The 27,864-nt window shown below is 40.4% G+C and overlaps 1 protein-coding gene across 1 annotated transcript; it reads right to left on the minus strand.

Moving 5' to 3' along the window:
* Window positions 1-2,043: 2,043 nt before the first annotated feature.
* On the minus strand, window positions 2,044-27,615 carry G2E3 (G2/M-phase specific E3 ubiquitin protein ligase). The gene is made up of 15 exons (XM_054972222.1): window positions 27,579-27,615; window positions 25,284-25,381; window positions 23,404-23,505; window positions 22,116-22,240; window positions 21,394-21,556; window positions 16,424-16,530; window positions 15,639-15,755; window positions 14,316-14,443; window positions 14,084-14,216; window positions 13,662-13,790; window positions 12,798-13,105; window positions 5,370-5,551; window positions 4,914-5,086; window positions 3,870-4,069; window positions 2,044-2,957 (listed from the first exon to the last, which is right to left on the minus strand). The coding sequence occupies exons 1-15, from the start codon at window positions 27,613-27,615 to the stop codon at window positions 2,707-2,709; spliced, it is 2,253 nt and encodes a 750-aa protein (XP_054828197.1). The 3' UTR covers window positions 2,044-2,706.
* Between the last annotated feature and the right edge of the window lie 249 nt (window positions 27,616-27,864).

Genomic DNA, 27,864 nt, shown 5'->3' on the forward strand with positions numbered 1-27,864 from the left:
AAATATATTTTGGTAATACCCGCATTTCTTTTGTAAAGGTCTTAAGATTAGATTCATGAAATGTCTTAAATACTCCAAACCTTCCAGGAACACCACATTTAGTGATGCATCTCATGCAGGAATCAGGCACTATGGCCACAATCCAGCATAGTCAAGGACACCTAAAGCAACAGAAATTGATTGACAATTTCCTTTTTTAGACAAGCTAATTTAAAAGTAATGGGGAAAATGTACCCCCTCTGCACAGCAAAGTGTGAGGCCATCCTCCAGCCCAAGGAACCTTCATCCAACTTAAGTGGCTCTTTCGTTAGTGTCCCTACATAACTTCAATGCAATTTAGCATATTCTGCTTGTAAACTGGAAAGGGTGAAGGATCGAATCAAATCCACAGTGATTCTTTTAAGTGCAAGCATATTCTGTTGAATAGTCCTTGTTCCCATGTCCTCCCCCATCCCAGTTGCCCTGAATGGTTCCACGTTTTGAAAGAATGGGGGGGGGGGAGGAAAGAGGAGCAGAAAAGCCCCTTTGTGTTAGAAGATGCAGCCTCACATTTTTATTATTTATTTTGGATCCAACCCACTGACTTAGATATTTTATATTATAAGATACATCTTGCAACTCCACCAGTGCGTGCAGCACAGTTCTTTGCCATATTTCTTTTCTCCTAGCAATCCTTTTTGACTCTAGAATAGTTGATTCCTAGGCATATGGGACTTGTGTGGACTAATATTTATTTTATACTCTTCCTTTCTTCCCCCATATGAGCCCCTAAGGCAACTAACGTTAGAAAAATACAATAAAATTACATCTTAAAAACCATTAAGACCATCAGAAACAAATTAAGACAATTAAAATCAGAGCTATAATTCACTTACAAAAACATAAAAAAACCTTTTTGAGTTGTGCCTGGAAACAGATGGGCCAATACTTGAAGTGTTGAAGTTTGACTCCAGTCAAAATGGTGACTGCAACATTCTGCACCTACTGAAGATACTGAATATTTTTCAAGAGCAGCCCCACATAGGGCAAACTGCAGTAATATAATCTAAATGTAACCAGGCATGCACCACAGTGGCCAGATCTTTTCTGCTCAGGAAAGGCCAGAGCTGGCTAGTAAAAATCACTCCTGGCCACAGCTATGACCTGCTTATCCAGCAGTAGGCCTAGGTCCAAGAGCACCCCACGCCATCTAGAATAGGTGACACCTTAAATCCTGGATGAGACCATCTGCTCACCATTAGCACTTCCATCTTGTTAGGGTTAATAACAGCCATGTATGTAGATGGGGGCTGCAGTGAAGAAGGGGGCAATTTTGCCCTCTTTCCTTATCTCAGTGCAGCCTCCTGACCAATGTGGTTATTAATTCATTTGGGTTCTGCAGTGCCAGGCATCACCTTTCGTAGGGCTGGAAGGTACTGCTGGGAAGAGAGAACACAGCAAAGAACTCCATCTACTAGCACATTATGCTGATGGATTACTGAATCCAACACATTATCGAATACCTGAGACAAAGCAAACAAAGTAATAGATTATTGCAGGCTAAGGATTAATACTGCATATGACATATCTACAAATGTAGATAAGAAATTATTCTCCTAGATAAAAATAATTTTAATGAACTCTGAAGTGCACACATTTTCAAGTAAGTTTGATATACTGAATCTTTAAACAGGATGTTTCTCATATACAGACAAGGGCAAGCGTAACGCTAACTGTTCTGGGCACTCTTTCAAGGAATAGGATTTTTTTTCATTATGGATAAAACAAAATATGTTTAGTATATTTTATGTACAATTTGGAATGGAACCTGGAAACTTGATTTAGTACCTTTTCTGATCTTAAATTCTTTAAACAATAATACATTTTCTTAACTTATTTTAACGCATTACCATTAGTATATCAAAAAGAAAAGCTTTGAAATGACTGCAGAACGGAAACAGTAGCTCGTATATCATGTCATAGCTATGTAAGATGTTGTAAAATTCTATTGCTCTTTTAAAAAAACTCTTCACTAAAGATAAAATGAAGTAATGCATTTAAGCTTCCAGATAATAAAATATAAGAAATACTCACGTGACCTTTCATTTGGATATCAGCAATTCAACAACAAAAATCATGTCTATCTAGATATTAAAGTTTACTTTACTAATAAACTAGAGAGATACCCAAATATATTTGACAGCAATTTTGGTTTCCAGTTGTTTGCAATATAAATGAAAAATATTTATCCCAGCGGATGATCAGGCCATGGTAGAAAATCTACTTTCTTTGCAGAAGGTCCCAGTTTCACTCCCTGTTATCCTCAGGATCAGATAAAAGGTGATGTGAAAAATCTCTGCTTCAGGTCCCGTGGAGCGGCTGCTGGTTCGAGTAGACAATACTGACCTTAGTAGACTAATGGTCTGACTTGGTATAAGGTAGCTTCATGTATTTAGGTAATTTTTATGAAAGTCATCATTGGTTGGTTTACGTTAAAAAGTAGGAGTAGGCTAAGAACGAGATTTCCAAGTTTTTTTCAAAAACACAAATGATGCAAAGCAAAGCAACGTTTTAAAATTTTTGTTTGCTCAACATTTTGAAACCAAGGTCAAAATGCAAAGAATGAAATTAACCCATTTCTATGGTCAAGTTGTAAACCTGTATGAATTAATGCAAGTTATCCAGAAGTAGCCTGCAATTGTCTTTCATCCTTCTGTCATTCAAATTTCAGCATCCACTGCAGAGACTTACTGTTTCTAATCTTACAATACTTCTGATGGTGAAATCCAGAATTCTTTTGAACTTCTCATATGACTTTGTTATTGGAAGCTCTAAACAGTTAAGATGTTTGTTTCCAACAGGGTATCTTACATTCATGAATTTAACTGTGGGCTCAGGTTCAAAGCCAATGGCCGGAATACTGCTGGTGCCAGTTGCAAAAACCAGTATGTCTTCCAGAGTTATTCCCGATTCACCATCTAGACCAAAAATGTCAGAAAGTGTTTAACAGCTACACGTTGTTTACAAAAAGAATTACTTGAATTTTATTTAAAACATACATCCATATCCCATGACCCCCCGAACTAGGGAATTAACAACAACAACATTTGATTTATACTCCGCCCTTCAGGACAACTTAATGCCCACTCAGAGCGGTTTACAAAGTATGTTGTTATCCCCACAACAATCACCCTGTGAGGTGTGTGGGGCTGAGAGAGCTCTGGAAGAGCTGTGACTGACACAAGATCACTCAGCTGGCTTCAAGTGGAAGAATGAGGAAACAAACCTGGTTCTCCAGATTAGAGTCCCTGCTGCTCCTAACCACTACACCAAACTGGCTCTCTCTTAGAGTGTGACTACAAGTGACTTTCTTCACGTGGAGAACGCTAGATTTTTCTCGCAAGATTACGTGGGAAGTGAAGTCCGAGTGGTCCTTCCCCTCTCTGTTAGAATTGCTGCCTGAAGAGCCACAAGAGGGCTTCGTTTGGGGGCAGGCAGCTGCTACGTTCTCCTCGGGTGTCCTGTGGGCTGCCTGCTCTCAGGGAGCTGCTCTGGAGAAAGCCACCGCGTTGGTGAAGCTCCAGCCAGAGACAGTGGAAGGATCTGCTGCAGATTCTTCTGCTATCGCTGCGGCTGAAGCTTCACCGACGCTGCCGCTTCCAGAGCAGTTCCCTGGGAGCAGGCAGCCCGCAGGATTCCCTGGGAGAAAGCAGCAGCTGCCCGCCCCCAAATGAAGCCCTCTTGTGGCTCTTCAGGCAGTGATTCTAACATAGAGGGGAAGGACCACTTGGACTTCACTTCCCAGGTAACCTTGCGAGAAAAATCTAGTGCACTCCACGTGAAGAAAGTCACTTGTAGCTTTGCTCTTATTCTCCCTTAAAGTACCTTACCTTCAGCCTCTTGTAAATAACCCATCCAGAATTCAAGACTTCTGGCTTTGTAAGTGCATGGTGAACAGTGGATTGTAAAGAGGTCGCCAAGAAGTTTTGCTGACAGTTTCTCCGGTTTGTGACAAAATATGCTACAGAATGCATCAGGATTGATCTGCATTTTCCCCCAAACACCAAGAGTTTCCAAACCTTGTCTAAAACTGAGGTGGGGGGGGGGGGGGAGAAGGGGAGGGAGGAGATGAATAAAAATCATGAACAAGTAGTACTATGACTTGTTTTTTAAAAAAAGTAAACACTTCTCACTTTCAGATTTATCTTTTCTACATATTATAAATACTACTTTTAAATGTTCTACTGTTATCTTTTCAGGTGGCCGTGTTAGTCTGCAGTAGAACAGCAGGATTCTCTTAGAGGGAGATCTGACTCTCAAAACATCTTTTTGGTCTTTAAGGTGCCCCTGGACTAAAATCTTACTATTTTTTCAGACAAATTCCCACATTTTCACTCGTTAAAGACTAAAGAATGAACATTCCCTCTAGGGCAGATACAAATTTGTCTCTGGAGTCAATTTCACAAAGTATCAGAATCTACAAGGACTCTTAGATCAGAGTTGCAGAATACTTCCTTCTTCTGAACTGTTGATACGCAGCCAAGGTTATATTTAGCGGCTTATTCAGCATCATATTTGTTTCAAAACATTTTCAGCTATCCCGCAAACCTTTTGGGATAACTTAAGACCTATAAGTGGAATAATATGTCACAACAAAATGTTGAGATTTTCCCTTTATAAAAAAATTAAAAAGGGGAAACCAAGCAATAGAACAATAAATACATAACATGGGATAGACTATGTAGCCCTTGAAATTAAACATGCAAAAAATTAGTTACATGCATGTCAATGAGAAGTGGTGGAATTGTTCTAGAGTCTGTGTGTGTGTGTGTGAAGTGCTGTCAAGGCATAGCTGCTTTATGGTGACCTCTGTTAGGGTTTTCAAGGCAAGAATTATTCAGATATATCAATTTGGGTTCTCCATGTAAACAAACCTTTCAAAAGGAGAAAGAGTTCTCTTGATGACATGGTAATCCAGTATCTCATTCACCAATATATATTTATCACACAGAGCTGTTATAGATTTCAGACATCCAATTGTGCTGAGATATTCATTACAATCACTTATTGCCGACGCTAAATCATTCATAGTCATTGCAGATTTTATCTATAATAGGAAATAAAACATAAACTAGTTAATTGATTGAATGAACCAGTACCCATTTCAAATTGGTGAATCTGTAAGTTCTTCTAGTTCTTAACTTACTCATGTTATGCCTGGCCATCTCTGGCTGATCAACATGTCTATACCCAATGTCATACTGTCACTATATTCTTGAGTGGTGAAACAACAACTTCAACATTCAGCTTTTCTTTGAAACAAAGATGCTAATCAAAAGGCTACTACTTAACTCACCTCTACAGAGCCATACAAGAGACCAACAGCTTACCTTCATTATTGTTTCCAAAACACCAACATCAGCAACATCTTCCATTGTTGGTTTCACATTCTCTGTGCCATAAACCAGGCAATTAAACAAGGTTTTGGAGAAGAAACTAGGAGACGGGCCTCCATGAACCAGAGAAACAGCGATCATTTTTCCAGCTTCATAATATAAATTATCTTTAAGAGCTGCAAGTACAAATGATGCAGAAAGAACTATTGTACTGGCCACTACAATAGTGATTCAAATGTACAAGTGGCCTTGCTGAACCAGACCACGCCTAGCCTACTTCTAGTCATCTGTTTTTGGAAAGTCCACAAGACCGACAGACATGAAGACAACAGCTTTTCTGTTACCCTCACCCCAGCACAGAGGTTATTCAGAGGAACATTACCTCTCAACAGTGAAGTTTCATTTTCTTATCATACACAATGGTACATTAATTGAATAGGGGTGTGCACAAACAACAACGACAACAACAAAAAACAGTAAATCTGAATTGCGAATACTAAACCAGAGGCTAAAAAAATTCAGTATCCCCTGAATACTGAACCGATTCTCTAGTTCAGTTTGGTAATACAGCAGAAATTTGGCCATTGTTTCCTATAAGAAAATCAATCCAGGGGCTATCTGGTGGGCTGGAGAAATCATTTTTCAACTAAACTTCACCAAATTTTCAGGGAGCCTACTCCTGGCTGTCCTCTAAAAACATCCCCAATTTTCATAAAGATTGGACCGCAGGGGCCATTTTACTGGCCCCCAAAGAAGGTGTGCCCCCAGCCACTCTCCATTTACAGGGAAAAATATCTGGGGGGCGGTATCCAGAGAGCTGGGGGTGGCACTTTTCAAGCAAACTTCCCCAAATTTGCAAGGGACCTACTCCCAACATTCCTCTAGAGAACCCCCAAGATTTGTGAAGATTGGACCATAAGATCCAATTCTATAGGCCTCTGAATAAGTGGCTTCTGCCACTGTATTGTTTCCTATAGGGAAAAAGTCAAAGCTGACTCCCACTGCAGAAACATACTAGGGCAAGGCTGGCATGGCCAAGGCACATTCACAAATGCAAGCTGACCTCATCCTAGCAAAAATCCAACAGAAGCAAGTGAACTAACATCAAACTAGAGAATCACATCCATTCCACCCAAACCAAAGTGAAGCAACCAACACTGTTGCAACTTAGCCCAACAGAACCAAGCTGAAGCAAAGGAATGCCTTGTGCTTGTTGCTGGATACTGCTTGGTTCTGTTCTGAGGAGTTCCCACATTGGCTGAACCCAGTGCCTGGCTGCTATGAATGACAATGGTTCTTTCACAGTCACCCTGCCATTCATCCTTCTGCTCAGACATAGTTATAAAGGTTAAACGTTTAGGCCATAATTCATTTATAGTGTTATTTTGGTTATCTGTTGATCACAACAGGCCCCAGTACAGATCCCTGGAGAAATCTACTGCTTACTTTTCTCTGCTGTCCATTTATTCTCACCTTCTTCCTCTTCTTTACCAATTATCGGACTATGAAAGGACAAAACCTCTCATCTTATGGCTAAAGATTACTCAGAAGATTTTAGTGAGGAACACTTTTTTTGTATGTCCAAGTATACCATGTCTGCTGAGTCATACCATCTACAAGCATGGAATTTCCAATTCCAATAAAAGTTGTATTAAGTAATGGGAGAACATATGTCACACTTCTCATTGTTCATTCTCACATCCTAAAACGTCCCATGATGAAAAGATGACAGATTCCTTCAAAGAAGAATCTTATGATAACCTGCAATTTTAGAAAGTGAAGTGAAAGCTGCACTCAAACCAATTGGGAGAAACAGATCACCTAAAGTAGATGAGATATCACTAGAGCTATTTCCATCTACAGATACTGAATCCATCAAAATCTTAACAAGAGTATATCAACAAATACAGAAAACAATGGTCTATAGACTGGAAATACTCAATGTACATCACAATTCCAAAAAAGAAGATGCCAAAGATTGCAGCAACAATTGGACCGTTGCATTAGTTTCCCATACAAGCAAAGTGATGGTCAAAATTCTACAAAGACTCTTACCATATATAGAGTGAGAAATGACATATTCAAACTGGATTTAGAAAAGGAAGAGGCACTAGAGATTGTAATTCAAATTTATGATGGCTAAAGGAGCATACCAGACAATTTCAGAAGAAAATCAGCCTGTAGTTTATAGATTTCAGCAAAGCTTTTGACTGTGTGAATCATGAAAAACTATTGATGGTTTAAAAAGAAACGGGTGTGCCAGAACATCTGATTGTGTTGATTCTTAATCTGTACTCTGGACAAGAGGCTACTGTTAGGAAGGAATATGGGGAAACAGAATGGTTTCCAATTAGCAAAGGTATCAGCCAAGAATGTATTTTATCTTCACATCTGTTCAATCTATATACAAAACATACCATAAGGAAAGATGGATTGGATTTAGAAGCTGGAGTGAAAATTAGTGGAACATTAACAATCTGAGATATGGAGATGACACCACATTACTGGTAGAAAACAGTGAAGACTTGAAATGACTACTGATGAAAGTTAAAGGAGAAAGTGCCAAAGCAAGATTACAGCTGAAGACAAAAGTAATGTCTACTAAGGAATTACACAATTTTAAGGCTGACAGAAAAGAAACTGAAATTGTTAAATATTTTCTATCAATCAAAAGGGAGACTGCAACCAAAAAAATCAAAGGGGGATTGAGACTTGGAAAGGCATCCAAGAAGGTACTAGAAATAGAAGTGTCACTGGTGACCAAGATTAAACTAATTCATACTATGGCATTCCCATAACTATATATGGATGTGAAAGTTGGATAATGAAGAAAGCTGACACAAAGAAAATTGATTCATTCAAAATGTGGCATTGGGGGAAGTTTTATGGATACCATGGAAAGCCAAAAAGAAAAATAAGTGGGTTCTAGATCAGAACAAGCCTGAATTCCCCTTAGAAGCTAAAATGGCTAAACTGAGGCTATTGTACTTTGGTCACACTATGAAAAATCAAGACTCACTGGAAAGACAATAATGCTAGGAAAGGTAGAAGGTAGTTGGAAATGAGGAAGACCCAAAACCAGAGGGCCTAGCTCATTAAAGGACACCACATCCTTCAGTTTGTAAGATCTCAGCAAGGCATTTAATGATAGGACATTTTTAGGTCATTAATTCAGACAATTGCTGATAAGTCTGAAGTGACTTGATTGGCACACAGAACATACAACAAAAGACCAAATTTTTATGAAGTGTTATTTAATTTATTTGAGAATGATCTGGAAAAGGGGGGTAAACAGTAACAAGTTCATTAATGATACCAAGTTGTTCAAGATGTGAAAATATAAGGAGATTGTGAGGCACTCCAAATGACTGAACTAGGTGAAAACCCAGATACCTCCATCTTCCCCAAAGATGCCTGCAATTTAGAGCTCATTAAAAACTATGACAAATAAAGTTGCCCAGCCAAGACTTCCTCTCTAACAATGGCGGTCTCCTCAGGAAGTCCATTCTGCAGAGAGAGCTATAATAGAAAAGGAACTGGCTCAGGTTGATTCCAGACGGGCCATCTTGAATGACAGAACAGCTAGTAGATGCCAGCCTGAAGACCATAATTTCAGACATCAACATATGGGAGACACAATCCTTTAGATATGTGGGCCCTAGGCACTGGATAGCTTTAAAAGTTATAATTAGGGGTGTGCACCCGAAAAAAATTCGGGTTTCCTGCTTCAGGTTTACCCCAAAGCTGGAAAATGATTTGTAATAACCTGAAAGCTGAAGCAGCAAGCCGCTTTGGATTCAGGTATTTAAATCACTTTGGAATGCTCTGTAAAGATTCAGAGCATACTGAAGTGAGGGGGAAAAGCTGTCTCCCAGCCCCCCCCCCCCTTACCTGTCCGTGGAAGGCCACAATTGGCACCTCCGCAGCAGCCAGCTGGGCGGCAGAGAAGGTCACAGCTGCTGCCTCCGCCATAGCAGCTGCTACTGCCGGGAAGTCCCAGGTAAGTGGGCCTTCCTTTAAAAAGGCTCTGAAGCTTCCCAAAGTGACCCAAATTGCTTCGGGAAGCTTTGATTTGGGGTTTCCGATTCGGGAAACCCTAATCTTTACAGATTGGGTCCGATTTGGGCATTTTTCTCCGGTTGGAAACCCAAAGCGCGCACCCCTAATTATAATCAGAACCCTGAACTGGACCTGGATGCAAACTGTCAGCTAATGTCATTATTTTAAGATGAGCAAGATACATTTTCATTGGCTAACCTACTAAGCTATGTTGGTTAACTTACCATTTCTCAGCCTAACTGAACTCTTAAGGATCCTGTGCAGATAACAAAGTAACTTCATGTGCACAGTCCTGAAGTTTTTGAAAGAAGTGGAATATAAATGCTTTCCCCCCACATGTACAATGAAAGCTTTTTTATCTGGCGGTTGATTATCTGGAATGCTCAGTTAACTGGCACTGCCCAGAAAGCAAGCACCTTCCCCTCAGCCATCATAGCCAAGGTGTGCACATGTCCTACTCCACCATCCCGCTTGATTTCTCTTATCATTTTTAGGCTTCCGTCAGCTGGCACAATCAGCTAACATCATTGGATGCTTCCTACCTTTGAGCCTGCCTTGAGGTATTTGGAACCAGCTGGGCTAGAGGGCTCCTGGGAAGCTGGTCTGTTTACTCCATGGCTGTGGGTGGGGGGTTGGGGGAGAGCTCTGCAAGGCATGGAGGCTGTTACCATGTTATTTCCAATGGGACAGAGTTTAGTTGCTGCAGATTCCTCTGGACAGGGCACAGGGCAGATCAATAAGCTTGAGTATGCAGTACATTTGATTAACTGCCACCCCCCCATTCCATATGAATATCACGTAACAAAGCTATTATTTTTTATGAAAGTATCGGTACCCTGCTTTTCCTCTCAGTTCAAGGTGGCTTATAAGTTGTGGAGAAATGCATTTATTTCAAGAGTTGGGCTCTATACAATCACCACACTTGCTTTTAAAAATTTTCTATATGAGCAGAAGACAAGTAGAAAGGGGGAAATCAATTGCTCCCAAGTGTAGCCTACGTTACCAATGCCTCTAGCAAGTATAAAGCCATTAGAGCTTTGCAAATGGCCATCCTGGCCAGAATTCACACCCAGATGGTGACAGAGACTTAGAATATAAAAATCTAGATAAGAACTTCCTAGTAACCCCAGAAGAGATCTGACCAACAGAAGGGACAGGCAGACAGAAGAAATAAAATACCTCGTCAAAGGAGAGAGAAGTGTCTATTTTGGATGATAATAACTGGGGATAACTTGCGGGAGAAACATCTCATATCGAGCTCCATCTTGTATGGCACCCATTGCCACATGGAGCAGACAAAGGGCTGCCTGCATGGACAAAGATCCCAAGGTAATGGGAAGCTTTAAAAATGTAACTTCTAAGGATAAAAAGCTAGTCATGTCTTATTCTAAGGCCTGTATAGAGCTGATGGACAGGATTGTGTGCTTGAACCATTTCTTTGTATTCCTTGCTCAATCTGTTGCTGTGCAGAGTATATGTATGGAGTTTTTCCTTTTAATTAATTCTTTCCTTTTGTAAATGCTGGTAGTCATTCTCCACAACACTTAGGTCTCCAGCATTGAAAAGCACTATTAAAAACGGGCACCAGGGTAAAGGACATGGTTGGTTGCTAGGTTCCTAATTCCCTGTGAGTGTGTTCCTCAGGGTGCAATACTCGCCCCGATGTTATTTAACATCTATATGCATCCCCTCGCCCAGCTGGTGTGGAGCTTTGGGCTGGGTTGTCATTAATATGCTGATGACACCCAGCTCTATCTGTTGATGGATGGCCAGTTGGACTCCGCCCTGGATATTTTAGCCAGGGCTTTAGAGGCTGTGACAGGTTGGTAAAAACAGAGCTGACTGAAGCTGAATCCCACGAAGACAGAGGTCCTGCACCTGGGGTTGACAGGTTCTGGGATCCACCTCCCGACCCTGCATGGGGCACCATTGCTGCCTGTACCAGTGGTAAGGAGTTTGAGTGTGGTCCTGGATGCCTCCTTGACAATGGAGGCCCAGGTCACCGCACTTGCCAGGTCTACATTTTTCATCTTCATCAGGCCAGGCAACTTGTTCCCTACCTCTTGACCAGTGACCTAGGTGCGGTGATCCATGCAATGGTCACCTCCAGGTTGGATTACTGTAACTCGCTTTACTCTGGGCTGCCCTTGAGACTGCTCCAGAGACTTCAACTGGTCCAGAATGTAGCGACACACATCCTAACCGGAACTCTGTTCCAGTCATATATAACACTGGTTTTGCACCAACTGCACTGGCTCCCAGTTGAATTCTGGATCAGGTTCAAGGTGCTGGTTTTAATCTTTAAAACCATTTGCAGACCGGGACCAGCATACCTGTGAGACTGCCTCTCACCATATGAGAGGCTGCTTCGTTCAGCACCACGGAGGCTGCTTCGTTCAGCAGATAAACACTTACTGGTGGTCCTTGGCTCCAAAGAGGTTCCTGGCCCTGGCCTCAACCAAGGCCAGGGCTTTTCGGTCCTGGCCCCAACCTGGTGGAACTCTGTCTGTGTCAACGCAGGCCCATTCGGATTTGTTATCCTTCTGTCGGGCCTGCAAGACAGAGATGTTCTGCCAGGCATTTGGTGGTCGAGGCAGGCAGGCCATCTAAGGTACTGCAACGGCCTCCAGACATGGTGTGTGTGTGTGTGGGGGGGGGGGGGTAAATCCCCCGGGGTTCTGTAACCATCTATGACTGGCCACCCACCTGCAGGTCATTTTGTCTGAGAGGATGGGGCAAAATGTGTATAGCTGTTTTATAATCTAGGGCGTTATTAATGTTATATTGCTGCAATTTTACTCTATTGTATATTTTAAAATGTTGTGATCCGCTCTGTGCCCGCTTGTGGGGAGAGCGGAATAAAAATCAAATTAAGTAAATAAATAAATGTGAAAATACTGTAAGCTGTCCTCCTGATAACCAGTTGTTCGGTAGGATGCTGAGAGTATTTGGCTCTCTTGGTAGGTAATTCCAAAATTGACCAACTGGAGGCAGAGTAATGAAGAAGTGCGAGGTAACCCCAAGAGCTGGGTGACCTGAGAGTGGTGTGTGGCTAAGCTTGAAGTAACTGCTGTTGCCTAGATACCTCAGAGGACCAAAGTGGGAAAAGTGACCTACAGGCCAGCAGGGCCATTCCACACTTAGATAATAATTAATACTTTATAGATTAGAAACAAAATAAACCCCCCAAATACCTCCCCATCCCAATCTAAAAAACTTTTCATACACCATTAAATGTCCAAGCAAACAAATAAAGCCTTGCAGTGCTTCCTGAAGATTTACAAGAAGATCTCTATTATAATGCTATTATTTTTGTCTTAAAAGTATTTTAACATATTGAAAATGTTAAAAGATTAGTCTTACCTTGAGAATCAAAAGATAAGTTCTTTGAAGAACCGCCTTCAAAGAGTGATGAGTTCTGAAGGAGAAGCATCAATGACTGAAAAAAATCTTCCTTTGATGAACAGGCATTCATCTGTGTTCTACGGTTGCAGTTTATGTAATTTACTTCAATAGTGTTGGCAGGATTGAAGCTTCGCTTTTGAAAACTCTTCAAGGCACTATCCCAGATATTTTGCTTATTGATGTTTAACATGATTGGTTTGGGATTGATCTGTGATCTTAATTCCCTTAGAAGGCTGGAGGCTTCTCTTTTTTGCATTCCAAGTTGCCTAAAACAATGTACTTTTTATTAGTGCAGCAACTATTTAAACACTATTCAGAACACATTCTAAATCTGAATATCCATTTCTGTGTACCTTTTGAATGTTTGAATAAATCTGTGTCGAGGATTTAGTCATCAACTCACTGACATTTTACATTACTTGATAAACCAAAGAAACTTGCAGTTCAAGTATTAAGTATCTCATCATGTATAGCAACCTGACAATAGTATAATTACCTCCACTGACACCACCACCAAAATGCTGATGGAACCTTCATTTCTATGGTCTATCAAAAGTATTTAGTGCCATATTACAATAAAATCAGGAAACTATGTACAATCATAAAAACAACGGCTAGGGATCCAAATAATAAAGGAATCAGCTGTGAACCCAGTGTTGCTCCCATCCCCTCTTGCAGCATTAAAAATTGCTTTAGAAACTAAGGTAAGTTCAAAAGCAGCACATAGCAAGCATTTTTGGGGATCCCAGCCATTCCCCTCTGTTTAACATAAGCATTCATCAAAAAATATAATATTTCACCAATTGCTTGACATTTACTTACATTTTTCTTTGTGACAGATTCCTCACTGAAGAACTGATCAAGGAAGTTGGGGACATCAATCTGTTAGAAGAGGGAAGCTCCAATGGAGAGCAGTGAGTAAAACCACTGTGGCACATTCTCTTTGGAGACCTGAACAGAAAAAAAAATACTGACGGTTCTACATATGAACTGCACAACGTTAAACCTGCAGACAACAATTGGTTTCTGAATCTCTCCAGCTAAGTCCATTCCAAAGAACCAGAACTACAGCTGAAAAAGACCCAAGATCTAGCTGAGGAGGTTCAAATTTATTAAGCAGGTGTAACTGGATATAGTCACTGGATGATCCAAGAAGAAGTTTGATACTATTTTATTTCTGGGAACCCAACTATTATTTGCCTATATATTTCCCCAACACTTGCAAGAAAAAGAAAATTACATGCCTCACTACAAAGCCAAGATGGGACCCAGGAGACTGTCTTGGGTATTTGAGTGATGGTTCTTCAAGCAAACCATCTCCAATATCTGTTATTTCTGACATAGTTTGGGAACGTTTTCGCCACTTCTGGCAATTACCTATACAATAAAATGAAAGCTTCATGTTGTTCTTCCAGCAATATTTAAAAATATTTCAATTAATCCAAGTATAGGGGATAATAAAGTCATATTTCATACCGTTTGATGCAGCAAGGATGCTTCTACACTCCATGCATTCCCAATTTTGCTCACATGTTGTTAATGAAGAACATGCCAAATGGGTTCCACTGGAACCACAACACTGACAGCGTTTTATTTCCCATTTACTGAAAGAAAAAATTCTGAAATTACAATAGTTAATCATAAAAAACCGGAACTCAATACATCTCATTTTCTTATGTGCCCCGAGTACTGCTGATCACCACTTTGTGGAAAGCTTTTTGTTTTCCTCTGGGCATACAGCAGTGGTCACAGGGTATGTGTGTGTGTGGGGGGGGGGAGGAGCTGTGAGTTTCTACATTGTGCGTTTATGTTTTTACATTGCAGTTCACACTATGTTTTGGTATGTGTGAGGGCTTTTTTCACCCAGCGTGCTTGCAAGGAAATCTGACAAGAAGCAAATTTAAATTGAAGTCAACTAAGGGGAGTTTGCTAAACTTCTAGTTACAACATATGTTTTTGTGTGGTAAAAAGGATAGTAGGGATCAGGGCTTTTTTTCTGGGAAAAGAGGTGGTGGAACTTAGTGGGTTGCCAGCACAGGGAGCAACTCTTGGTGGGAGGTGGTGCCTGTGGTACCACATGTGCATGAGCAAAGTACATGCATGCTCCCAGGGCCAATGACGTCACTTTGGGTCCGCTGGAAAAAGGGGGGAGTTTTTAAAAGCTTAAATCACCCTTGGCAAAAATGGGTCACATGGCTGGTGGCCCCGCCCCCGATCTCCAGACAGAGGGGAGTTTAGATTGCCCTCAACAGAGAGGGCAATCCAAACTCCCCTCTGCCTGGAGATCAGGGGGCGGGGCCACCAGCCATGTGACCATTTTCAAGAGGTTCCAGAACTCCATTCCACCGCGTTCCAGCTGAAAAAAAGCCCTGGTAGGGATGGAAGATTAGTAATATGGTTGCTCCCCCTCACCCAAGACATGTTCATGATCAGTATCTTAAAAATAGAATTTATGCTGGAAAATTCAAATTACTGCCCCCAATTTATATCCTCATCTCCTAATGGCAGACCAATGATATTTAGCAGCTGAATGGAGGAGTAGTATCTGCTGGAACTGGATCTGGGCATGATGAAAAGGTGCATAGAAGCTGACTTCTTCCTCATTTTGTAAGAAGCAGAAAACAGGACTGAACAATGCTCTGTGATGCTACTGAAGTTCTTTCTATACAACTGAGATGTGTATACAACATACAACATGTTAAGCTACTGATGAACTGTAAACTACATACAGTATTAAGCTACATTCCAAAAACTACACGTATATTAAAAATTCTTATGTTCAAAAACTGCATATATTACCTATCAGGCTCACTGTAGTCTCTTCCATCCTTACACAAGCATCTTCTAATATCACAGTGTTGGTAACATTGAAGAAGGTCCTGATATGCATTCTCTTCCAGTTCCCAGGAGGCATCTCTAGAAACAGTCAGACTTTATTTAAAAAGAACATATATGCCCATTCCAGTTTAAATAATCTGTGCAAACAGTTCCACAAGAATAGGAAGATCAGCTCTGATAGCAGTTGGCAATTCAGCCCCCCCCCACTAGCTACCTGAATGAGGCAGGTGCATTAATAACTGGCTAAAGCAAATCATAATTTGTAAATCAAGTGTCCACCTTATGGAAGTCTACATGCTTCATTCCACAGAAGGATTCCTTCTTTTCCTACTGACCATGGATTCACATTATATCCGTGAAACCATACATGGTTACTGCTCTTTGCTTGTCCTTACAGTTTAATTAAATTTTCTTTTAAAAGAACTACCTTAAGCCTGAGAAGATTTAATCAGATCTTCTTTGTTCCTTTAATTTTAGAATGCATTTAAATCTTGTTTTTATTTTGATGGGTGGGATCAATCCTGATTAATTACATTGGGCTCTTCATCATCCCTCATCAGCTGAGTTTTCATAAAATTTATACAGCAGTTAGGTGGTTTTATCACCTTTGCATTTTATTTTCTTATTATCTTAATATTATAAACATTTTTTTTAAAAGCCAGACAGAAAAAACTTAGCTATGTATTAGTCTCAAATAATATTTTAGGCATTTCAGAATGTTACTTACTATTTTGAGAAGTACTTACTTTTCGGGAATATGGACACCCATTCTCAACATTTCATTCTGAAAATTTTCTTTATTGTTGCATATCGGGCACCTAAAGAAAAACACCCCTGCACTCAGAGCTTGACGCTGGGTTAAAACAGAGGGACAATGATGATTAATACAGCAGTTGTTTACTAAAGAGAAAGAAGACTTACTGCACACCTTTGAAGATGCCTGCCAAGAAACTGGCTTCTCTTAATTCATTGCTTGGCTTAACAAAACTTTGGTTCAGGCTTTTGGGCCTGATTAGGCCATAAGAGAAATCTCTGAAAATTAACTGAGCTATGAGCTAGCAGTTCTCAGAGAGATAAGAGAACACAGGTGTGGAAGAGATCATGGGGTCAGAGTACACAGACCAGGATGGGAGGCTCTCTATTGCATTCCATCTAATTAGTGCAAGGAACATTGGTTGGGGTAGGTTGCTCTGATTACAAATATGTCCCAGCTGCAGGTCACGTGTCCTGTTAACACCCCTGATTGGTCAAGCCAAGCAGGCCATGCTGCAAGCAGCCTGATATAAAGCAAGGGTCTTCATTCTATTCTGTGTGCTGTTTGCTGCATAAGGATATTAGCCGCCTACACACTATCTTGAGCTATGGACCCGACAACCAGTTTTGTTCCTGGACTTTTAGACCTTTGGTGGTTTGGTAGACTTTGGGGGCTAACCTTACAAGGTAACATCTGTGTTAAGGAACCAAAGCCTGTACAATATTTAGGATATTTAGTTTTATTTTCTTTCCTGTCATTCATAATTTCTACATTTGTAATAGTTGCACATTTAAACTTTATTAATTATACTTCTGTAGTGTTATTTGGGTTTTGGGGCTTCAGTCTATATCCAGTACCTTGGCTACAAAGTAACTGTTTTTGTGCCTGTAGGCATCCAACCTTGCAGAGCTGACATCTTGTTTAACAAACAGCCCGGCTGGAGACTTTGTTCCTTTGTCTCTAAGCTTAGGGTTAGCCAAGAGGCAGTGGTGGTGGCTCCAGTTATCTTTTGCCTCCCATTATGGTGTTTTCCCTCTTGACTCCCTCTCCAGCCTCCTTGTGGATTTGAGGAGCCATAACAATATCTATAGCAGCTATATGTAGTAACTTGTTCACTTACCAAGTTGTCAAAACTAGACAAAGATTACTATATTCTTTCACTTATACACACACAAATACTACATCTGAATTTGTAAGGCTTTCTAGGCAAGCAACTTCTCAATCAGCATCAGGCCATACTGCCAGTAGTCATGGCCAACAATCAAACAATTGCTGTATTGAAAATGAAATTGGTACTAATAAAAATCAGATTGAAAATGGCCTACAATTAGAACTACATTTTTTAAATGTTTTATAAAAAAACATGCTTAGAGATTAGGACAGAGGTCACTAATGTGATGCCTGTCAACACTTTTCCTTGTGCCCAAGTGTTTTTAGAAAGTGGGTGGGGCCAGGGCTTCTGACTGGACATGGGAGATTTGATTGGCTGTGCAGATTTTTTAAAACATTGCTTTGGTAGAAGCCGCTTCCACAGTATAAGAATCTTCACTGTGTGTCTGAAGGTACGCTGTAGCAGCCATCACACCATCAAAATTCCAAATATGCCCACAGGCTCAAAAAGGTTAGGGAACCCTGGGTTAGGAGCACAGAAATGTGCAGAAACTGTTTTGTGCCCCCCACCCCACCCCGCCACTTTCAAGTGTAAGATTCACTGTATTTCTACCTTGATGTTCTAACATACAGAATTTCTTCTAAGAGCATACGTAACTGAATTTGTTCAAACCTATGCCACTCCATTTCTTTATATCTGGCTGGTGAAATATAATTTGTGTGTGTCTCAGAACTGCAACGTTTTTACTTATTTTTATGTTTGTAGAATATTTAGGTCACTGCTCTAGGGATCTGGTTAAGACAGCTAACAGTGCAAGATAAAAATCCAAATTAAAACAGAACTCAAAATACTTTACTAACCCTACAATCACCCCATCCCAATCTACAGTAAAGCCAAAAAAACCTTCAAAAACTGATCATCATAAAACAGCATAAGAAGCACACATCAGTCAATGCTTGTAGAAAAGCTAAAGCTCAGTATGAGCTTAGGCCAAGAAGAGATGCTAAAAAAACAAAAAAAACACGGTTCTTTGCTTATGTTCAAGTAAGAAAAAGAACAAGGACAAGGTAGGCCCATTGCAAGGACAGGAAAGTGAAATTGTAACAGGCAATGAAGAGAGGGTAGAACTGCTCAACTCCTACTTTTCCTTAGTGTTCGCGTGCAAGGGAAATTGTGCTCAACATGGCAATAACAGAACACATGATGGGGAAGGGAGTTACAGCCTAGGATTGACACAGGTACATAGACACTTAGTTTCTTTAAATGAAACTAAGTCCTCGGGGCCAGATGAATTGCATCCAAGGGTACTAAAAGAACTTGCAGATGTAATTTCTGAGCCTCTGTCCATTATTTTTGATAATACTTGGAGAACAGGCGAGGTGCCAGAAGACTGGAGGTAGGCAAATGTTGTCCCCATCTCCAAGAAGGGGAAAAAAGAATATCCAGTCAGCTTGACGTCTATACCTGGAAAAGTTTTAGAACAAATCATCAAACAGTTAGTCCTTGAGCATTTAGAAAGGATGGCTGTGATTACTAAGAGCCAGCATGGGGTTCACAAGAACAAGTCATGTCGGACTCACCTTATCTCTTTTTTTGAGGAACTACCTTGCTGGATCAGAGGAATGCTGTAGACATAAGTCTATCTCAATTTCAGTAAGGTTTTTGATAAGGTTCCACATATCCTTGTTGACAAGTTGGTAAGATGCGGTTTGGATCCTATTACTGTTTGGTGGATCTATAATTGGTTGACAGATCACACCCAAAGAGTGCTTGTTAATGGTTTCTCATCCTCTTGGAGAAGAGTGACAAGCGGAGTGCCTCAGGGATCAGTCCTGGGAACTGTTCTGTTCAACATTTTTATAAATGATTTGGATGAAGCAATAGAGGGAATGCTTATTAAATTTTCAGATGATACTAAATTGGGAAGGGTAACACAGTAGAAAACAGTCAGGATACAGGATGATCTTGACAGGCTGGAAAATTGAGCTAAAACAAATAAAATTTTATTTATTTTCGACTTTTATTCTGCCCTCCCCACATTTCCAGGAGGCTCAGGGCAGATTTCAACAGAGAATTTCAACAGAGATAAATGCAAAGTTCTGCATATAGGTAAGAAAAAGCAAAGGCATAATTATAGGTTGGGGGAGACTTGTCTTGGCAGTGTTATGTGCGAAAAGGATTTGGGGATCTTAGTAGACCATACACTGAACATGAGTCAGTAGTGTGATGTGGTAGCTAAAAAGGCAAATGTGATTTTGGGCTGTATCAACAGAAGTATACTGTCCATAACATGCGAAGTGATGGTATCGCTCTGCTCTGGTTAGACCTCACCTAGACTGTGTGTTCAGTTTTGGGCACTACAATTTCAGAAGGATATAGACAAGCTGGAACGTCCAAAGGAGAGTAACAAAGATGGTGAGGGGTCTGGAGACCAAGTCCTATGAGAAAAGGTTGAAGGAGCTTGCTATGTTTAGCCTGGAAAGGAAATGACTGAGAGGTGATATGATAACCATCTTCAAATACTTGAAGGGCTGTCATATAGGGGATGGCATAGAGTTGTTTTCTGCTGCCCCAGAAGGTCGGATCAGAACCAACAGGTTGAAATTAAATCAAAAGAGTTTTCAGCTAAACATCAGAAAGAACTTCCTGACAGTTAGAGCGGTCCTGCAGTGGAACAGGCTTCCTCAGGAAGAGGTGGGCTCTCCTTCTTTGGAGGTTTTTAAGCAGAGATCTAACAGCAATGCTTATTCTGTGAACATAGGCAGATCAGGAGAGGGAGGGGAGGAAGGATTACATCAGTGCTTAGTTCTCCTGGCCCCTCCTTACATGCCCAGGTACGACCAATCGCCACCTTGGGGTCAGGTAGCAATTTTCCCCAGGCCAATTTGGCTAGGGATCCTGACGATGTTTTGCCATCTTCTGAGAATGGAGCAGGGGTCACTGGGGTGTGGGGAGGGAGTTGCCAATTTCCTGAATTTGCAGGAGGTTGGACTAGATGACCCTAGAGATAGCTTCCAACTCTATGATTCTAAGAACAGGTAGAATAAAGAGAAAGATCATTTAAGCAACCAACCAAGAGGAAGCTAAAATTTCAGCTAAAAACCTGGGTAAATAGCAAACCTGGTGAGACTCAAAAGAGTGGGCACTATCAAGAATAGAAGACACCACCAAGAAAGCCTTGTCTCTAGTTGTCATGTGCCTCACCTAAATGGATGAGATGTTCAGGAGTCAGGACTTTACAGGCAAGCACCAGCACTCTGAATTGTTCTTGGAAACAGAATCCAATGCACAAGTTCCAGCAGAAGGTTAATGCAATCCCTATATTTAGCTCTTAATAAAACCCAGCCACTGCATTTTGGATTAACTGAAGCTTCCAAACAGTCTCAAAGACAGTCACATAAAGCATATTACAGTGATCTAACTTGAATATGCATAGATCACTGGTGAAATCACGGAGCATTATTGATGGCACCTTATGAAATTTAGGTTGCTTCAATGGCAAATATTACAGAATCTGCTGCCAAGTTTTTATTCTATTCTATAATTTTACACTGTTTCTAGTTAGTATAAAATAGGAATATTGATTTTACTGCGCTCCAAACCATCAAATAAAAAAATCTGCAAAACAAAGTGATGGTGGAAAGTGCCGTCAAGTCATAACTGATTTATGGCAATCCTAATGGAGTTTTTCAAGGCAAGGTGGTTTGCCACTGTCTGCCTCTGCAAACCTTGTCCTCTTTGGAGGACTTCTATACAATTACTTACCAAGGCCGACCTTGCTTAGCTTCCAAGATCTAACAAGATTAGGCTTGCCTGGGCTATCCAGGTCAGGGCAAACCAAAATGACTTACCTGCAAACAGTCTCTATGAAACCAGACATTTTTACAGCATGGAGTTGTCAAAATGGTGTATGATGGTGAGTGTTCAACCAATTCCAAACATATTGTACATTGCGAAGATCCTTTAGAGTTTGTGGTAGGTTTTTGAGTCGGTCGATGTTTCCAACAATATGAGCTTAAATACAGAACCAGAGTTCCATTTAGTCACATTATCTTCACAATTATCACAACGCTAGAGTGTGTAATTCACATTAAAAATAAATATGCAATAAAAATCTCAGAATCACTTGGAATTAAATAATACAAGTGGGGGACTCGCAAGGACTTGTGGGGGCATGTCATTTTCCCCTACCCCACTATTTGCTGTTTCCCTTCCCAGGTGGTCTCTGTAGCATCTCTCCTTTTCATTCTTCCTTTTCTTTCCCACCCACAAGCCAAACAAACAAGCCCTTTAACCGCTCAGTTTTCCCTCTTTCCAAGAAATACAACATATAATGATTAGTGTGTCATGTTACCATGCAGAACACAAATATCCAATCACATCTTGCTGTAACAGACTAATAGTTTAATGTCTGAAATGTATAGCTCTCCTAATATTCAATAACTAAATATGGATAGACTGTACACTTAGAAGATAGTACTTTATGGTCAGAAAAACTCAACATGTCCAGTCATATCCATAGCTTGTTAATGAATTTGCAATCTAATACAGCTAATATAGGTAAAAAACTTACGGAAAATTTTCCCTGAACTGGAAAATGCATTTTCTCTCTATTCCACAAGGGAAATGATAGCTTCGTTTGCATTTGGATGCCACACAACCAATTGAAGCACCTTTTTTCTTGCAGATATTACACTTCTAAAAAGACATATGTTAAATCATTACACTGAATTTAATGTAAATAAAGAAACATCCTGGCCTGTTTATTTGTTTTAAAAGAATATATATTTACAAAACCAAATTTTTTAGCCTTGCACTCTTTTCAAAATTTTGGAAACAAAATATAGGTACAAGAACAAAGTATTCATATTGAAGATTATGTAAGGCATTTACATTGGGCTGTATTGCTAATTAATTCATCATAATCCAATACCGTTGTTTTTTTTTAAAAAATCAGAAAAATTTACTAAAACATTCACATTTCTACAGTTTTCTGCAGTCCCATTGCCTACATCTTTTTACAGAAATAAATGAGGACAGTACAAATTGCTAGTACTTGTATTGTTTTGAGTAGAAACGTTCCCTTGTCAAAGGAATTACAAGAAACTGTTTTCAAAATGACCATCTAAAATGCAGACAGTTTCTTCTGAAAGCAGTAACGCTTTATTTACAGAAGCTCTATTACATTTCTCTCTTGCCTTGCTTCTAACACAGTACTCCACAGGACACAGAATTCCTGGGATGTTTACCAGTCAAGCAGTGACCAGACTTAGACCTATTTAGCCCTAGCTAGGCTGTCTTATAGGCATACACTGGACATGTTTTTGATTGTCTACAATTCTCCTTCAGGGGACAATGACTTTCAGAAAAAAGGATGATTCCTCCCACTGGCTGTAAGGAGCAGGGTGGGTTTCTAGCTTCCTGTGTCTGCTTTGATGGAGGAAACCTCTCCCAATTCTCATCCTGCCTCTCACAAGAGAGCTGGGAGGGGAGGGGCTTCTGCTTTCTGCAGGGCTGGTTGCGAATTGCTTCCTTTTCAAATCCTCCCATCCCTCTGATCAGAGAGTTTGAAAGCAGGAAGAATGAGGGAAAGAACATTCACTCTAAGTTCGTTTTCCTCACTACAGAATCTTTTTTATACAAAGTGTTAAATGGAAATTACCGCTGAATTGCATAGAGAGTTAAACAAACATTCTTATTCTAAAGAACTTTGTCTATGGTGCTGCGGAAGCATCACAGCCTTATTGAGTAGATGTGTGACGACGTTTATCTTTTCTCATAGTATGCTGGCATGCCTCTTGCTATGCCTCTCTGGCAGTATGTTTCAGTCTGATCCAAAGACTTGCAATTTATGTCCTTACCAGTCTCGCAGCTCGGTTTATTTCTTTTTGGATGTCTTCAATCAAAAACCCATAGAAACCTTCTTCTTCTTCGCCCTTCTGCCAAATCCCACTTGACATTAACTGTGACAAAAAGGAAAAACGTACTAACGTTGACCCTGAACATATATTTCAAACATTGCTATACAGATACATGTTATTCAATCAATTCAATTCAATTGCAAAGATTGGTCTGCACTGTAACACGACTGCTTCTTGCTGGTGGGCTCTTGGTTCATATCACATATGATGCTGTACCTAGTACAATGTGTGTATACTTTTAAAGTATATGAGATCAGAAAACCATCAAAGGGAGCTGTTATGACCCTTACTTTCTCTTGGGTAGATTTTTCTTTTAATCTTTCCCTTAACACCCTCTGGGTAGTTTGCTGCCACCAGGAATATTATATTCCAAGATATTTTATTTAAGTTTTCCTTTTGGTAACGTTCCTAAGCGTCAGGCTCCGTGGTTCTATATGGCCCTGAGGATAGGAATGGGATATAGCAATGACAGCTACTCTGGGATATAACAAAAACAAAATAAACTTTTATTTTTTCAAGAAGCATATCGGTTTCATACAAGTAGTTCTCAGTTCTTAAAGTTACTTCCTATAAACTCATTCACACAGATCTCTTCTAAGGCTTCACACACAGCCTCTTTCTCTAACTCAATATTTCTCTCACAGAAATGCTTAAAACTCCGCAGGCAGCACACAGCTAGCCTCTCTTTCTCTGACTCTCATTCACAGAAATATTAAACCTGCTCAGGCAGCACACAGCTGGCCTCTCTTTCCCTGACTGAGTGTCCTTTCAGAAACATGCTCAGTTCAGGTTCCACACAGGTTATATTTCTCTCATAAACACTTCAGTATACTCAGGCAGCACACAGCTTGCCTGCTTTCTTCTGACTGAAACTTTTCTCTCTGCCCTGTCAGTCTCAAGCTGCATTCACTCCGCCCAAACTCTCAGTCATCAACCAATCATATCACTCACTCATCCCCCTCCTTCCCCCCACTCTTCACCTAGCTCAAACCAAGCATTTAAAGATACATGCACACATTTACTTGAAACCATTACAGGAGCCAATGAAAGAAGCACACTCAACTGCTGGAACAATTGAAGATTAAACTTCAGCTGAAACCAGAGACTTTTCTGTTGGCAATAATGGACAGTCAGTTGGAAAAAAGTTTTAGAACACTGTTCTTATACTTTATTACAGCAGCAAGAGTGCTTTATGCACAAAAGTGGAAAACTACAACATTGCCTACAGTGGAGGAATGGTTGACAAAAGTTTTGGAGTTTGCGTTAATGGCAAAACTTACTGCATTAGAGAAAGGACATTAGTTAACTTCTTGTCTGAATGGAAACCGCTAATACTTTTTGCATGACATGGATAACAAGGATTTGATGACATCTGGATTTATGGATTAAGAAACAGGAACAATAGAAAAAAGAGGGGGTTTGTGACTAACTTAGAATAAGTGGGACTCTAGAAATGATATATACTTGTGGCGAAGAAAATCGGAACTCAACTTGTAGTGTAATCTAGGTTTTTTAAAATTTTCTTTTCCTCTTAATTTTATAGATCTATGTATTGTTTGTGTATTATGTTTAGAAATGTGTTTTTTTCTTGTTTTCTAGGTTTGTTGTTTACTGTCTTGTAGTGTGTAGTTTATAGTTTAAATAAAGAAAATTTTTAGTTACCAACTGCTGGAACATTCCTATGGACAAATACTATTCTACTGGCATGTAATTAGAGATATCTAAAGGTTTTTATTGTCAGGAGACATTTTTGTCTCTTATCAATAGAAACATTTTTGAAAAGCACCTAGAATTTTGCAGGTTCAACAGGAACTACTTACAAGACAGTAGTAATGAACAGACAGATTGAATTCTTCATAAGTTCTTTTTTCCCCATATTTTTCAGGACAGTCATCAGTCCGTTGACAGAAGTCACAGGCTAAAATAAGGGGAAAAAAATTAACATATTGACAATGTTTGTGCTCAGCCAAGGGTCAGCCAAAGGAAAGGAAGAAGGAAGTCATGATATACAAGCATGGGTCATACCTTTAAATATTTCTACAACTGTTTCTAAAATACGTTACTTAAACAATCCCAAGTTAGGAAAAAAACAATATTAAGCTGAAGTGGTACCACAGCCCCAGGTGGCCACCAAACAATGATTTTAACACCTCAGAAAGATCAATTATCAATGGATAAGTAAAGCATTCATAAATTCAGGCATCTTTTAAGGGAGGGAGTTGGGGTTTTATTTTAGTTTTAGCTAGAAATGTTTAAATATTATTGTCAGCTGCCTTGAACCACATGGAAAGGTAGGCTATTAAATATTTTAATAAAGACTTCTAGAATATGGAAGTTATTTATTTTGACCATTTTAAGCTATTGTACATTTTCCATTTGTGTTGTTCACAATCATATTGCTAGCACTTCAAAATGTTATCGTCTTCACCAGGAACACAGAATATATATCTTCACCTGAGCCTACATCATCACTTAATAGTGCAGTCATGTTGTGTGATTATATATCACCAGGTGTTTTTTGAGGGGGAACACGCTGGAATGCCGTTCTAGAACCTCTGAAAAGAGATCATGTGGGTGGTGGCCCCACTCACGTGATTCCTTTTCCTTCCGCACTGCCCAATGCCTGTGTCTTTAGCAGCAGCAGCAGCGCCACAGACGTTGTAAAAAAAAGAAAAAACACCCTGCACCCCTGCTCACCATCTCTGCCTTGATTGCCTGGTGAGTCACAAAGCGGGGGGGGGGGGGGAGATGTGGCATTAAGAGGCAGAGGTGAGCGGGGCATGTGCAGCCTCTCCTCCGCGCTCCCCGCCTGGCCACCAGAAGCTGGTAGCTTCAGGCAAGCACCTTGGGCTGCCTGCGCCAGCTTTCCTCCCAGCCTGCAAGCCGCAGAGGCAACATGCAGGCCGCAGCAGCCTTGGAACCAGCCATGTGGCCAACCAATGCCGCTGTGGCCTATGTGGGCGTTCCTCAAGGCCTGCAAGCCAGAGAGGCAATGCACAGGCTGCAGCAGCCTCGGAACTGGGCCTGCGCCTCTTTCCTCCGGGCCTGCAAGCTTTGATCTCCGTGGTGGTGAGTGTTGCTATTATCTCCCCCCCTCCCCAGATGTACAGTACCTGTGTTTTGCTGGCTTTCTTCTCTGTGGTGAGAGGGCATTAATCTGACTAGAAAAGCACTATAGAAACACACTGTTCTTGTTAATGCTATCTCCTCCCTCCCCAGATGTACAGTGTGCACTCTTAACATTAATTTTTAAAAACCTATTTTGCTGTTCTCTGAGAAGGCACTAATCTGTCTAGAAAAGCAGTATAGAAACACACTGTTCTTGTATGTTCTTGCATGTAGAAAGCTAGCATGAAAGGACAAATGGTTTTATGTCTAGCCATGTGCTAGATAAGATGCAAGCAAACAGTCTCCCACTTGTAATCTGAAGTAAGTCATAGAATGGATCAGGCAGGTTGCTGCACTTTGGATAGCCTCCTGCATCAGAGAGGTCATGCAGGATGTACCTTTCAATGTCTGAAGTACAGCTGTTGTAATTCTGGGGGGACTTTCCCTCCAAAGACAGACTGCTCCCCCTGCTGCTCAATTTAGTCCCTCTTTGTCTCCCATGAAGGTTTTTTTCCAGAGAGTGATTTGGCAGATTATTTTGTGTTCTTGCCGAGTTTGGCTATGATATGTGCTGTTGCTGAGCATGATGTGGTTGCTGGAGTGTAAGATGAGGATCTGGGTTTCAACTCCCTGCTCTGCCATGGAAGCTTGCTGGGTGGGCTTGGGCCAGTCACACACTCTCAGCCTAGCCACAGGGTGGTGGTTTTGAGAAAATGCAGAACAATTCTGGTGATGTCAAGGTGGCATATGCTAATGAGTTATGCTAATGAGTTCCTGCAGCTCTTTTTCTACGAAATGACCCCAATTCCTTCAATGTATCATGCTATTAAAGTGATTGGCCCAGGATGACCTTCAATGAGTGAGGAATGTATTGAGGTATTAAAACAACTGTCAGAGATTTATCCCTCCAACTTTGTCATGAACCTTACGTTGTTTAAAATGGTTTAAATGTTGCATTTTGAACAGAAACATCTATAGCATCCAAGACATTTTAAAATCCTACTTACGCAGGTTCTGAAGGCAGCCAATAATTTTCTCACTCATCCTAGTTTTTTCTTCAAACTGTACAATATGGGGGGAGAAATCACATTAATCATGTTAGCAAACATACTGCTAAATACTTTTACATACTAAAAACCCATGTAAGGAAGACAAAATTGCTATATTAACAGTTCACATGCACATCCTTCATATGTCAAAACAGGCTTTAAAAAAACTTGAAGTCTACTGAAATATCCCATTATCATTATAATTAATAACAATGAGAGATCCCCCCCCTGCAGTTTTCATGAA

Source organism: Eublepharis macularius, chromosome 2 (genome assembly GCF_028583425.1).
Source record: "Eublepharis macularius isolate TG4126 chromosome 2, MPM_Emac_v1.0, whole genome shotgun sequence".
Lineage (NCBI taxonomy): Eukaryota > Metazoa > Chordata > Lepidosauria > Squamata > Eublepharidae > Eublepharis > Eublepharis macularius.